Consider the following 14,678-nt stretch of genomic DNA (forward strand, 5'->3'; position numbering starts at 1 on the left):
ACAGGTGAGTGTGAAAACCTTTTAGATGCGCAACAGGCGCTCCGGCCGGACGAGGGCGCAGCGCGCGCCGCGCGGCGCAGGGAAGCGCACTGCTCACACTTCCCTGCACTGGAGGAGAGCTCGAGCCAGAACAGTTGTGCGGATGTAAGCAGACTTGTGATTGGTGAAAACTCTGCAGGAGGGGGGGGGGGGGGGGGGGGGGGGGGGGGGGGGGGTTGTCGTATCAACTCACATCCTGTTGGATGGCTGAAAGTAGGCGGTGCGGCGCACGGCGTTTCATTGATATACCCTCCAGCTGGTGGCCACAGATTCGCCACACTGACTGAAAGCGCTGAGAAAGTGATGAAGGGCTGACGTGAAGGGTTTCTGAGAAAGGGAAGAGAAGAGTTTTTGTTGTTGTTGTTGTTCTGAAAGCGTGGCACACCAAAGACTTTCTTGAAGACACGGCCAAAATGCTCTGCCACGTTACGCGTCCGGACTCGGTTGTGATGGAAGTGGAAGTTGATGCGAAGGCGAACGGTGAAGATTGTCTCAATAAGGTGGGTTGAAAAAGACTCTGTTTTCCTGTGGCGATGGCACAAAACACTGGTCTGATCACACAAGCTGCTGCGATCGTTTCAAGAAACATAAGGTTTTGTTGTTTGTTTGTACTCCAGTTAATGTAGTTTGTTTACGACTCGTGCGATACACAAAGTGATCCGATCTCGGTAAGATGAGAAAAGCATGTATTGCATTTGTGCATCACTGACAGGTGAAGCTTCTTTTGTGTGCAACAACAAAAAGGTAAAAACGTGTACTTGTGCGTTGCACGTTCGGACCGAGGAAACAAAATGTTCTGCGCGCCGGAAAGAAAAAAAAAAAGTTTACAGGAAAAAAAAAAGTAGGTGTTGACGGACGCATTAAAAACTAAAACAGGGGGTTTAAATAAGTTTGTTCTGTACTCGGCAAGTTTATTTTCTACACCGGTGGATCGTTTCCCCCTGATCATCTACCTGCATGGCGTTGAGCGCTCCAAGGTTACTCCAGTTCATTCTTCTTCCTCTGAAAGCAGCCCTCCTCCACTCGCACTGAAACTTCACTGCGGTTTAAGTTTTCATTGTTTACCCCCTCGGAAATAGCGCCCTCCGCCTCATTTATTATTTAAAGTGGAAAACATAAACGTGGTTTGCATGCATGGTATGTATGCATGGGGGTTTTCTCTCAGATGGAGTTATGTAATAGCCCCATGGCCGCTGAAGGGGCGTGGGATTGTTGGGTGCACGAGCCCCCTTTTACCCCGAGAGAGCCTCCAAGTTCACAGCCAAGCTATCGTGAGCATTAGAATATTAAGTGTGTGCACGCACGCATCAGTGGAGGAGCTGGCATCTGAATGAACAGTGTGATAAAAGCTCTTTTCTTTGAAGATCTTTCTTTAAAGTTGACTGATTCCAGCTGGGATCATTTTTTTTTTTTTTTGTCACTTGCGCTGTCTTGTAGATCAGTCACTTTAAGCTGACCTCTTCTGCTTTTCCCCCCTCTCTCTCTCCCTCTCTTACTCTCTCCAGGTTTGCAGAAAGTTGGGTGTGATAGAGGTGGACTACTTCGGGCTGCAGTTCACTGGCAGCAAAGGCGAAAACCTCTGGCTGAATCTGAGGAATCGAATCTGCCAGCAGATGGACAATGTGGCGCCCTGTCGGCTGCGGCTGCGGGTCAAGTTCTTTGTGGAGCCTCATCTCATTCTGCAGGAACAGACGAGGTGCGTTTGCCCGCTCACGTGCTGCAACAGACACGACCAGTGTTGACACTTGATTGTAACCAAACCTAATTTTCCGCTCGGCCTGGAACCCGCAAATTAGCAAGTCACCTAATGAAAGCACAGAGGAATATCTAATGTTATTATTAAACTTTAATAGAATTTCTTTGTAACTCCTTGTGATTGCAGCGAGGTGGTAGGTGGAGGGGGAAAAAAACAAAAACAAAACAAACTAAAGCTTTCATAGATGAGCTTCCGGAACCATAATCTGATCGCTTTGTTTCCACGCAAGGCGAAATGCCCTGCAGTAACCTCTGAGCCAGAGCCCTTCCGGGGTTACTGTAGGTCATTCTGGTGCAGCACCAGGCAGGAAATGTGATCCAGCAGCTCTGGGACTTGTGTTTCTCTGAGCCTGCCCCCGGGGACCCCCTGTGTGACAACCAGGACCTCTCGTCACTGCTCCCATTCAGCTCCAAATAACTTTTTGTTTCAATTGTTTGTGGCCATTTCAGTTGGAACAAAAGCCCTCCGTCAGACATTTTTGCAGATGCTGTTTGGAAACAAGTCAGTGTAGGGTGTTTTTCTATTCCACGGGATGAAGCTGTCATTGTGAGCTGCATATGTTGTTTTTTTACTTGTTTGTGATCAATTCTATGTACAGTTTTTTCCTCTTTAATCACATTAATTTGTAATATTTGATTTTAGAAGCAAGAAAGGAAAACGGCAATAACTTCCACAGCAAACCATATATCAGAGCCACATATCCTTCTGTCATCTGTCCCCTCAGCCTGATTAATCCTAACAATTCACATCATCGGAACAAAGTTACAAGCCCCGGCAAGGCTATATCCTGACTCAGTATTCCCCTTAGCCATTTCCATTTGAAGTTAAAAATAGAAAGTGCATTTGCAGCTCTCAGAGCCAGTCCAAAAACACATTTTTATTTACACACAGTATCTAGTTTGATACCATGGCCGTTCCATTCGCCTCGGGGGGGGGGGGGGGGGGGGGGGGGGGTGGTGTCACGAGTTGTTTGCCATCGCAGGGCTTGCGCCGTAGATGTGGGGCAAACTTGAGTGGAAACCTGTTGGCCGTCTTTTTAAGATTCAACACGCTGCTCTCGCCCTTCCTCACAAAACGCACGTGCGGCGTACCGTCAGAGCCGTTTGTTGACCTCCAACATGTCTGTTTTGGCCGGAGATTTCTCTGGCGGCCCAGTAGTTGCTCTCCGTTTCACCTCCCCGCTACCACTTTCAGCAGCTTCCTCACCCGACTTTATCAAACACGGTGACATCAACTTCGCTCTTTGGTGTCGCTGTTGGATGTAAACCATGCCTGCTCACACTTCCCCTCTCTGTCTCTCATCCACCCTCCCCCCCCTCTCCCCCGTACTCTGGCCCATATCTGGCAACCTTTTGAAGAGGAAGAGTGAAAGGAGAGTGGGGGGAAAGCGAGCGTGGAGGACACTTGGCTGCCTGCGCTCTGACCTCCACTAAATTAGCAGGGGTTATCAGCAGATGGCTGGCGTCGGGTGGGGGTGGAGTCGCACGAAGGGGTGAGATAAAGATGTGAGGTGGCAGCCATTGGTACGTGGGGTTTCTGCTAATAAATACCGACGCATGGCACTCACCAACATGCTGTCAGGTTACGCGTTTAATTTGGTGCCGCTTTCATGCCATCCATCTGGTTGAGTGTGATATTATTTAAGTGTGAGAGGGGGGGGTAAGAACACTGGCATGGGTAGAGTGCAGGGTTTGATGTTGACGGCACAGCAGTGACGTTTCTGGGGTCCAACTCGTAAATTAAAATTTCCACCTTCACTTTGTGTCCCTGACTGATTTGAGGACTTTTCTTATAGTTTGTTTAGCGGCGAACTTTGACCCAGTTCCCACAACAAACGCAAAAGTTGCTTCGACTGCAAATGCGGCTGGAAAGCAGCCGCAACTCAGCCAATGCGAAACTGTACATTTATTGTTCACAAGTCTCCAGGCCCTTTTGGGTGATTTATAGCTTTTGTCTTGATCGACGTGTTTTCTTCACAGGCAGAAGCTTTATAAATGGCAGGTACGTGCGAGGCTGGGCAAATACTCTCAGTATCGTATGGAAAATGTCGGGGCTTGCATAGTATGGCGGTTTTCAGATGAGCTGAGGGGCGAGCCCCTCTCTCGCTACGCCCTTCTTATATGCCTTATTACATAACCCGCTGAACCCGCACAGAGCTGCTTATATAAGCTCCTATGTGCTCTGCCGTGCCGTAAAAGCCCTCTAGGTCAGTCGAACGTTCATGCTCACATGCAGTTGACTATTTTGAGGCCCTTTAGTTAATTCTCAGTCTTCTTTATGCTGGTCAGATTAAAAGATATGTTCACAGCTTTCACCCAGAAAGGAGGCAATACAGCTCTATAATAAAAACGACAAACAAACAAAAAAAAAATCCGGTGCAATAAAAATGAACAATGTACTCCTTTTTTGGAATTGGTCATATAATGGCCATAAAACTGTGGCAAGTTGTTTTTTTGCTTTTTTCTCTTGTTTGTATCTGCACAGATTTGCTTCAGCTTGCATGCGAAGCAGCCGTATCCCCCGATTCCTATTCAATTGCTTTGAAATCTTCTATTTGTCCTTCTCTTCCAGACTTTTTTTTTTTAATAAACCCAGCCTCGTTCCACCGGCTCACTTGAGACTCTTTTCTGCAAATGCATGAAATTGGTTTGCAGGGTGGCCTTCTGCTCTCTCAGCTTCGTTTTTTTTGGGGAGACAGAAAACTGCTTTAAATGATTCCTCCTCAGCAAGAACTAAAGCAGAGCTTTTCAACCCTGTTTGAGTAGCTTTGCACTTAACAGGTTCTTCTATCATTTCCTAGCTTGTTCTGTGTTACTGGATAGAGAACACTTGCAATAGCAAGTGTTACTTGGGTTTTTACTGCTTGGGCAAAGGAATAACATGTTTCTTTGTTTAAAGGATACTGACCCAAGGGCCTCCAGACCAGCCTGTGTTATCTGCATCATTAAACACGACTTGCTTGGGGGGTGTCACTGGTTTAAACATATGAATGTTTTCCCTTCATTAGCCTTCGTATTTAACATTCTGATCACACAAGCACTGGATACCCTCATGGGGTACAGCTATTAGCACAGGACATTTTATTTATTTGAGTGCTTAAGCCTGACTGACTCAAATCTGAAATCCCAGGTTGGCAGATTTTAATCTTGACGCTTTTGACTGATTACAAGGAATCGGTTCTCAGCAGAAAGCGAATCCGCAGGGTCACTGTGATTAAGTAAATATTTGAGAAAAACCAGCACCTGAAGAGAGTGATGGAAGTCTGTATTTAGTCGACGGATTAAACACGTCAGATTTGGGCTAAACAGTTGCTTCTGTTATGAAACCCAAAATTGCAGACCAACATTATGTAAGGAGTCTGCTGTGATTGATTGAGATACAATGTGGGTCAACTCGCCATTTATCAGAAATGCTTGTAGAACAGATTTAACTGGATTGCACTCCCAAGTTATTCAGTTTTGTTTATTGCCGCTTTGGCTCTCTGCAGAGAGGATAATCTGACTCATTTTGCACCCTGCCTCCTCAGCTGACTCTTCCACAAAACAATTTGAGATGATTTATTCTGGTCACACATGAGTTATAATTTGCAGCTTCGTTGGATCAAGCCAGAGATCACTCAAGACGCCTGTGGCTGCTCGGGTGTTCAAAAACACAGCCAAGTTTTTTATCAGCATGCTCCATAGCCGGTAATTATTCACTTGTTAGTTTCCGTCTCAGTTTCTCATTCTCTTTGTTTATTGTCCACTCGCTGATCTCTGGTTTGTCTTGGTGGAGGTCGTGACATCAGCCTTTGTCAAGGAATGAGGGAACTGTTATATTTGTTTGGCCTCCTCAACCCAGGGTTGATGCCGGGCTGTAATCGCCGTCTTACCATCCAGTCCAGGGCACCAGCGTTCAACCGGAGGAATTTAGCACACAAATGGCCTCTTTGTTTCTTTCAGCACATGAGTGATTTTTACTGCTTGGACCGATCACTTTGTAACTTTTAAGATACGCAACATAGAAAGAATAAAACGCCGAGCAAAGTTTACTGTAGTTCATTGGCCGCGAGTAACCTCCCCAGTGCATAGCTTCTGGCAGCGTGTCATTTGACTAGCTTACAAACCACATTGAGAGTCCAACCGATGAGGTCTGAAACTCTGCCGCCGATTGGCTGGATGAGGCGCGGTCTCCAGGCAGAGGTGTTGGGTTTCAGTTTGCGGGGACGTTTTGTTCTTCTCTGCAGAGAACCGTCTGGCACTGTGCATCGCTCTGGGTTGGAGCAGAAAACTGTAGCATGAGACAATGGTCTTATGGACGGGTGGAACCAGCTGGAGAGAATTTCGTTGACTTTGTACTGAGTTTCTCTTTTCTGTACGTATTTGCACAGATGTGACGCCTCGTCCGAGTAGTTGGAAACAAACATGAGAAATGGTGCCCTTTGGGGTTATTTTATTCTGTTAGATTTGAATTGTTCAAGAGCTGAACAGAAGAAAAGCTTGAATTATTTCATCTTCATTCCCACAGCGCAGCTTTGCAGCCAGTGACCCATTTTACAAAAAATCTTTCTGACAGGTTCAGGGCTACTTTAATTGAATTATTCCAGCAAGGCAATCAAGTGCTGAAATATTCCCGCAGCTCCCCACAAATGACCTCTGCTTTCTTCCACAACCACTGTAGTGAGTAGCGTTTATTTCACCTGTACGCCACGGGGATTCGCCGGAGTGTTATGGCTGCAAACAAGTAAGCCTTTAAAGACTTTGCTTATGTGTTGTGTCTACGAAGGACAAAGCACTTTTTAATAAAGTACGAGTAGGCCAGAAGACTTTGGTCTCGGCACAGACTTCCTGGCATTCAGTCTGTGTGCCGGTGTGGGTCAGCTCACTGCGCACCAGTTTGCTTTCCAGTAACGCACGTGCTACGGATTCTTTGCTGTAAGATGTGTTTGGCATGGTAACTGAAAGAGCAGGGACGTACAGAGGATGTGTCTCGCTGCTGAGTAACTTCCTACCGACTGTGTGATTCTCCGTGGTGTCCAGCGTACGCCAGCCCGAGACAACTTTAGGTCCCGTGATGCTGTCTGGCCTTGGAGCTCTCAATAGAGTTATGGTGACTCAGATCTTTTGATCATTTGCTGGGAAGCTCAATGGGTGGCCATTTGTCGGTCCGGGTGTCTTTGTCATCGCGTGTGGAATCTCAATAGGTTGGAGGGTTGGACATGCATTTAAAAAAAATTTATTTTCTTATTTTTAATTCTAGATAATGTCAACAAGAAAGCTTCAAACTTTGTTGGTGGACTCGATGGCATCAGAAACTCTTGTTTCACCTGTCTCTTGGCTGAAGGATGGGCCCTGACAGATGCTGAGTTAGCACTGCCTGGCTTAAGTAGCCTGATCCTGGTGCAGCTGTCCTCTTCTGTAGGGGTCAAAGCAAGTAATGTCACATGCTTGTTGGTTTGGCAATTGGCTGCAACAAACGTGACTAAACATGTTGAGCAATCAGTTTATGGTCATCCCTTCATGGCAGTTGTCCTTGTGGGCATCATGAAGAGTTTACATAGCTGCTGGTATGTAGGGCAGGGTTGCTTCACACGGGCACAAGTAGAAAATTAACTTTTATGTCTGCAACGCAGCTTTTGTGTTTGTCATACTTTTGTGGTGTTTGATTACAAACCTCCTCGTAGCTTATTGCTGGTGAAGTTAAACTACAGCTCATGGTTGTCTATTTAAATGTATTGTTTTGTCATTGGCTCAGCAATCCACAGAGGCTTGTTTACACTCTTATTAGCATCCCCCCCACATGCTTCGTCAGCATCACGGGAGCCACCAGTCCATACCACAGATGACATTTCCATTGATATCACGTCATTATTCCGCCTTGTGTTTCTTCCAGTTTTTCCGTCACAGGCCCAGACTTGAGCCGTAGGAAGATGATGCCATCCTTTGTGGCACAGTGACCGATAATAACCTCTCGGGCAAACAGCGCCTGAACTAGAGTAACCTCTGCGGCTCGCCCTGTAGTAACCTTTCGCGAGCAACCTGTAGTAAACTCCCAGTCAAATCGGCCCCATTGTTTGCGTCAGGCAGGTAGCTAACTAGCAGCGCTCCATCACATGATGCCTGCTGGGCCTGACACAATAGAGAGCTGTGTTTGTGTGTGTCTGTTTGAGGGAATGGGATGTTTAACACCATATCAAAGCGCTGTTTGTTATGCCTGAGGCTAGTCAGCTATGGGGTTTGGTTGTTGTAGTCTGGCTTTATCTGGGGCGGTGTAACCGACTTTGTTTGTGTGCCTCGCAGCTGCTTCTACTGTTACTGTTTGGAAGCACAGTGAATGTGATAAGGTGTGTCCGTGTTTTGAAGCTGCAACGGGACACGTGTGTTGAGGTGCGTACGCCTCTCTGAGTGTAACCTGCTCTGCCAGAAGTCTGCTTTTTAATCTCTTTAAAGGACAAAGGAAATGTCACCTCCAGTTGATTTTGGTGCCGAGTGTTGTCACAAAGAGAATTAAATAACAGACTGTAAGTCAAATTATAAATCAACAGTCTAAACTGGGGCAATTGTAGTTCCTGTTCCCCAGACAATATGCCCCTCAACACCCTCCTACCAAACACCCTCAATGTGGCTTAATTTGCAGAAATGAAAATGTCTCCCATAACATACTTCAAAGAAAACTCTAGCTCAAGGGAGGCTTTATCCAGTGGAAGTAACAAGCTTATATTGGCATAGTGTGCGTTCAGACTGATATCCAGGAGGTTAAACGGTGAGAAGAGTGAACATTTCTTGTTTTTAAATGTGGAGAAAACTATATGGGTTAGTAAATTATGAGCAAGACAAGTCAAGACGTAAACAACTCTGACCAGTAAGAAGCTGCTCAGCTGGTTCTCAGCTACAGAAGCAGCTGACTCCAAGCAGCCTGGCACACAATCTCCTTAAGGTTAGTGTGCTATAGGTCATCCTATGGAAGGATCTGTTCAGGTTACTAGAGTTCAGCGTTGTGCATGATGTCAGATTGAGTCAGTTAGGGTGTTACTCTTGTTGACATCTTGTCTCCTGCTGCTAGAAGGAAAGAATTCCTCACATCTTCTGGTCAAAACAATGGAAAGCCCTGCTCTGGATTATTTCTTTGAGAATTTAGCTGTTGTGCTTGGCAGAACCATTGGAACTTGGTGTCCATTTTTATCATTCAGCCTAAACAATTGTTTTCCTCATGATAACTCTTTGAACCATTTCCCCAACTTTCACTTCATAAACCCACCTCATAGAAAACCGAGCTGTTCAACCTTGATAAACGAAAATGCTGAGGCTTTGAGGCTTTGTTGCATTTTTGTCAATGAGTCATGGAGAAATGGACCTGAAATAAACAAATGGTCGACAAGATGACAATGGTCAGGCACGCCATAGTTCCTGAGTCAGAGGGTGAAAAGAGCAAGTGTGTTTTACACAGGAGGAAGCGGCCGTTCCATCTATTAACTGCCTCGACTTCCGCTTTTCGAGTGTCCAGTGAAAGTTCAAGTCCGACTTGAGGAAGACACTAAAATAGTGAAAGTGAGAGTGTGAAACCGAGCAAATGTCAGTTACTGCTTCCTCTGCTCCACATAAACAAACATCTTTGCCGTGTAATTGAAGCCTCTCGGCCTCCACCTGTTCTGCCGTATGTCTGCACTCCACAACAGCCGCACGAGTCTGTTGGTGATTAAAAGTGGCCTCTGTGTGAAGGAACACCGCTACTAAGACATGCATTTGATTTTGTCCTGTTACTTCATGCAACTCCCCCTCCCCCCCCCCCCCCCCCCCCCTCTCCCTGCAGACACATATTTTTCATGCACGTGAAGGAGGACCTCCACAACGGTCACCTGCGAATGGGATCGGAACAAGCGGAGGAGCTGAGCGCGCTCCTGGCACAGGCGGAGTTCGGCGACTACAACCAAAACACAGCCCAGTATTGGTATTCAGAGCTGTGTGGAGAGGAGCCCAGCACTGCCACCATCAACAGGTAACATACTTGAGCAAATCTGCACACGCGTGCTTCACATGATCAGTCGCATTAACTCATTCATGCACACTGACGCAACATGGCAACATGGAATTCAGGAAAGTTCACCCCCATCCCCCCCGTTACTGTGAAGGTAGACTTTGCACTGTGGGGGGGGGTCTGGACTTCCCTGACCTAAATGGTTTGGTTTATTTGCCTTTAACATGCAAGTGATCGCTCTCTGACCCTTTGGGTAATCGATCCAACTCGCTGACCTTTCCCCTCGTTCCCCTGATAGTTCTGTCTCCTCCCTGTGTGTAACGGAGGCAAGCGTCCAATCCAGAAAGACGGGAGTCAAAGTAAATAACGCCTCATGGCAATGAGCCAGCGCTGACATAATGTGACAGCTGGCGATCAAGGAAATTAAATGCCAACATTAGATACAAAGCACTGAGCCAAAAAGACGTAAAAAACAGTAGTTTAACAAGTTCAGTTTTTCCACAAAAAAGCTTTATTAAAGTTTTTTTTGTTTTTTTTTATAAATTTGGTCATTAACCTTAAGTTCAAGGCCTTGGATAGTCTGTCTGTCTGTGCTCTTGTACCACTGACAGAACCTCCCTCTGTAAACAAAACAGAGTACCAGAGTGTGTGAGTCCATGGTGGTCAAGCATGGCCGTTGAACTGGCTTCCTTGTTTCTCCTGCAGTATCATTTCCAGGCACAAGGCTCTGGAGGGTATGATCCCGGGCTCGGTGGAGTACCAGGCCCTGCAGCTAGTCTCTTCTCTGGAGCATTACGGAGTGGAGTGGCACTGGGCCCGCGACGCGAACGGTCAGCGGCTGGCCATCGGGGTCGGCCCCGAGGGAATCGCCATTTGCAAGGAGGACTTCAGTTTAGTCAACAGGTATGCCTTGGATCGATGCAGCGACACACGAGTGGGTCTTCAACAATTGCTGGTGCGGCAGCCGAGTGACTCCCGCCATTGTGTTGTTTCAGAGTAAGCTATCCCGTCATCCAGATCGCCACCCAGTCGGGGAAAAGCGTCTACCTGACAGTCACCAAGGACACAAACGACAGCGTGGTGCTTCTGTTCAAGCTGATCAGTAACCGCGCCGCCAGCGGTCTGTACCGGGCCATCACGGAGACCCACGCCTTCTACAGGTGAGGCCACATAGATCACCGCCTCACATACTGAGGCTGAAGTCGAATTCTGGCAGAAATAGATGAACTTCTTGGATAATACGTTTCATTGTCCTTCGCCCGCGGCCTGAAAGACGTGTGCAAAATGACTACAAATGTTCATTAAAACTAGTTGAAAGCTAATTTTGTAGAGTAAGTACTGGGAAATTTGGACATTCAGGCATTTTTTTTTTTTTTTTTTTTTTTGAGTGGAAAAGTCTTTTTCCTTTTCATAGCTTGTATTTGTTTTCAGCCTACAACATTTGCAGCGAGTGAGGACAATTTGGCTGAGCTATGAATTTTTTTTCTCAATCACAGTAGTACAAAGGTACAAAAGACAGCTGTGCGCTTTTGTTTCAGGAATGTTTATACCTCAGAGTCTGCAGGGTTTTTTTGTTTTTTTCCCCCCTGCAGGCATGTCGTCTTTGTGCTTGCTCAGAAGCCATCGCTTATCTTACTGTTGTGAATGTGAAAGCACTACTTTATTCAGACAAGACAAAAATTGAAGAAACCCTGATCTCCTCCAGCGAGAGGAGAAAGCTTCATTACTCTGATTTGATCAAGCCGAGTACAAAATGCGCCTGTTTTCATTTCCAGATGTGACACCGTTACCAATGCAGTGATGATGCAGTACAGCAGAGACTTTAAGGGCCACCTCGCCTCGCTCTTCCTCAACGAGAACATCAACCTGGGCAAGAAGTACGTGTTCGACATCCGCCGCACCTCGAAGGAAGTGTACGACCACGCCCGGCGCGCCCTCTACAACTCCGGCGTGGTGGACCTGATGTCCCGCTCGGAGCACGGGGAGCGCTCCTCGCCGTCGCGCTCGCCCAGCAGGGACATCCAGCAGGACGAGCTGCAGGACTGCGGCAGCTGCCAGCAGAGCCGGGCCCTGCAGGAGCGACTGCAGAAGCTCCGGGAGGCTCTGCTGTGCATGCTGTGCTGCGAGGAGGAGATAGACGCCGCGTTCTGCCCCTGCGGACACATGGTGTGCTGCCAGACGTGCGCCAGTCAGCTCCAGGTGAGACACGTTTCCACACTGACAAAATAGGCTTTTCAATTAAAAATTTCATTTCATTTTTTTTTTTTATTGAAAAATAAAATATGATATATTGGTATTTTTTGGGGGGGGTGTTCTTTTAAAAACTCCAAGAAATCCAAGCGTGTTTGGTTATTGAATGACTGTACTTTACCTGTGCCTACTATGAGTTTGCAGTTTCACTGAAAGCTCTTTAATTATACTTCAGTTCCAGCCTCTCATCCTTTTATGGTCCTTTAAGCAACATCCAAAGCTTTGCTCAGACTCTCCTGACCTGCCTGTGCCCACACTTAATCAGCTAAATGTTGCCCATCTTTGCGGAGGCAGATGGTGTACGTGTGCGTGTGTGTCTTTGGGTTTTCTTCTGGAGGGATTATAGCAGCCAGGCAAATCTGTTCCATTAACACAACTAAGAAACGTGGCTCTGCTAATAGACGTGTCCGGAGAAAACGGTTTCTACATCATCATGTGATGTAACGTTCACTTCACCACATGTGTTCTCCAGTTGACTTCACTCACATGAATGTTTTTTGTCACCCTCCCCCCAGTTGTGTCCGGTGTGTCGGTCGGAGGTGGAGAACGTGCAGCACATCTACCTGCCCACCTGCACCAGCCTCCTGAACCTGACGCTGACCGACAACCACCAGCACCGCAGCAACATCCCCGCCACCATCCACAGAGACACGGCCTCGCCGCACAGCTGCTCCCCGGCCGAGTACGAACACAAGCTCTACCACACATAAAGCCCGACTCCACCGTCGACGTTTTCGAAGTCGTACCACGTCTCACGACAGAGGAAGAAAATTTTTTTTTTCTTGCTGTGCGATTCATGAGCTACCAAACACGGACTCCTGAGCATAATCAAAGATTTCCCACACTGAAACCACTTTGTTTTTGTGTGTATTTTTTTTTTTTTTGATGGCTTATGTTCTTTTGGGCTGCCAGTTTGTCTGGTTGGTATTGTTGCTTTTTGTGCATCACTCTGTCCAAATCCATTTTTTTTATTTTTTTTAAACCCCATTTCCACCCATCATGTCTTGGTTTTTAGAATAGGGCTGTTGTTTTTGTTAATTAAATTATTGCATCAGTTGACCTGATACAGAATTATGCATTTTAGTTGTCGTTTGCTCCTCGCCCCAGAACCTGAATGATGACAAACTAGTGTACTGTAGACTAGCGGAACACTGTATATACTGATTAAGGTTTTTTTGTTTGTTTGTTTTTTTTAATTATTATTTCCAAGCTATTTTAAAACATGTTCTGATTTGAGAATGAATTTTATGTATAACAGTGGAAGATTTTTTTTTCTCTTCTGGTTTGTCATGTTCTGTGTATTCTATGCCAATGAGGAGGTTTTTAGAGGCGAAGCAGCACAGCTCCTGAACATAACACTGCATTCGTCAGGGCTGCCGTGGTCCTGTTTTGTCAGTCTGGGATCTTTTTTTTTTTTTTTTAAGTCGAATCAAACTGTATCTCGCATACACTCCGTCAGCTTCTCACCTCTAAACGGGTCTTGATGATTACCTGCCATTTTGTCCAAAACCACGAGCCCGTTTTTGTATTCTGCTCCACTTCTTCCCTGACAAACCCAGAATCACCATCCCTTCTCCTTTTTAAGCAGCAGCTGCTTCCTCTGAAAACCTCACCAATACATTTCTTTTCTGGGGTGTAATTTAAATTTTTTTTTTTTTTTTTTTTTTTTAAAGGTACTTTGAGATCTGTTTGTGCAATACTTGCTTGCTTCGTTGCCAAGCTTTTCATTTTCAGTTTTAATTTAATGTCAAAGACAATATTTAAATGAAACGAAAATATATCGTCACTTTACCAAGGAGGTTTTCCACACGTCTGTAGGGGGTTTGGCCTTAATGTAGCAGCAACACGTGTTTGTTATTACGAACTGTCCACAGACTTTTTGTTTCTAGTAAGAAAAGGAAAACAGTTTCTTGATGTTGACACAGTCACTGCAGGAGAAGGACTTTTCTTTTTCCTTCTTCACACCATACAAGTAGCAATTTGTTTCTGTTTTCTGAAGCAAATGCCACAATCCTCTGTAAGATAACTCTTAGAATAAAAGTTTTTATATAATTCTGCTTTTAACAGAAGACAAAGTATTAAAGTTGTTTTGTTTCTTTTTAAAAATGACCTCTGGAGTTGGAACGTCTTTTACAGCTTATGATTTTATGTCACGTCACTGAATCACCAATAAAACCCTCGCCACATTGGAAGAGGGTCTCCGGTTCGAGTCTGGTTGAGGAGGCTTTCTGTGAGCGTTTGCATGAAGTCTCACAGAAGTTTCCTCTAATTCAGTGTGAATGATTAGTTTACATTCTTTTTGCACAATCAAATTGCACAAAGAAAGAAAATGGAAAAGACCTTGTCCTAAAACGAACATTTAAAGTGATAAATCTAATGCTTCCTTGTATCTTTTCACAAATATAATGTTGAGCTCTCAAGCATGACATTCAGTTCAGTCAACTGCGTTGTCGAATATTAGTATTAGCTAAGTTAATACATTCACCCAAGTGGTATAGAAAATGAATCGATGTAATAATAAAACTAAAGCAGACTGCAGCAAACAAATGTTATAATTGAAAAACAAATCCAAAACAGTCACTTTTCTATTAGATTAAATAATGGAAATAAAGCAAATATAATGCAGTTGCTCATGAATCAGGTGTGAAAAAGAGATTCCACCTTTTATCAAAAACCAACC

General features: G+C 45.5%; 1 protein-coding gene across 1 annotated transcript; it reads left to right on the forward strand.

Moving 5' to 3' along the window:
- The first annotated feature begins 346 nt into the window (after window positions 1–346).
- On the forward strand, window positions 347–14,098 carry mylipa (myosin regulatory light chain interacting protein a). Its single transcript, XM_080516251.1, has 7 exons — window positions 347–539; window positions 1,545–1,735; window positions 9,584–9,769; window positions 10,454–10,651; window positions 10,744–10,908; window positions 11,524–11,947; window positions 12,514–14,098. The coding sequence occupies exons 1-7, from the start codon at window positions 453–455 to the stop codon at window positions 12,706–12,708; spliced, it is 1,446 nt and encodes a 481-aa protein (XP_080372377.1). The 5' UTR covers window positions 347–452; the 3' UTR covers window positions 12,709–14,098.
- The last annotated feature ends 580 nt before the right edge of the window (window positions 14,099–14,678 follow it).

This window comes from Blennius ocellaris (genome assembly GCF_963422515.1).
Source record: "Blennius ocellaris genome assembly, chromosome: 20".
Classification (NCBI taxonomy): domain Eukaryota; kingdom Metazoa; phylum Chordata; class Actinopteri; order Blenniiformes; family Blenniidae; genus Blennius; species Blennius ocellaris.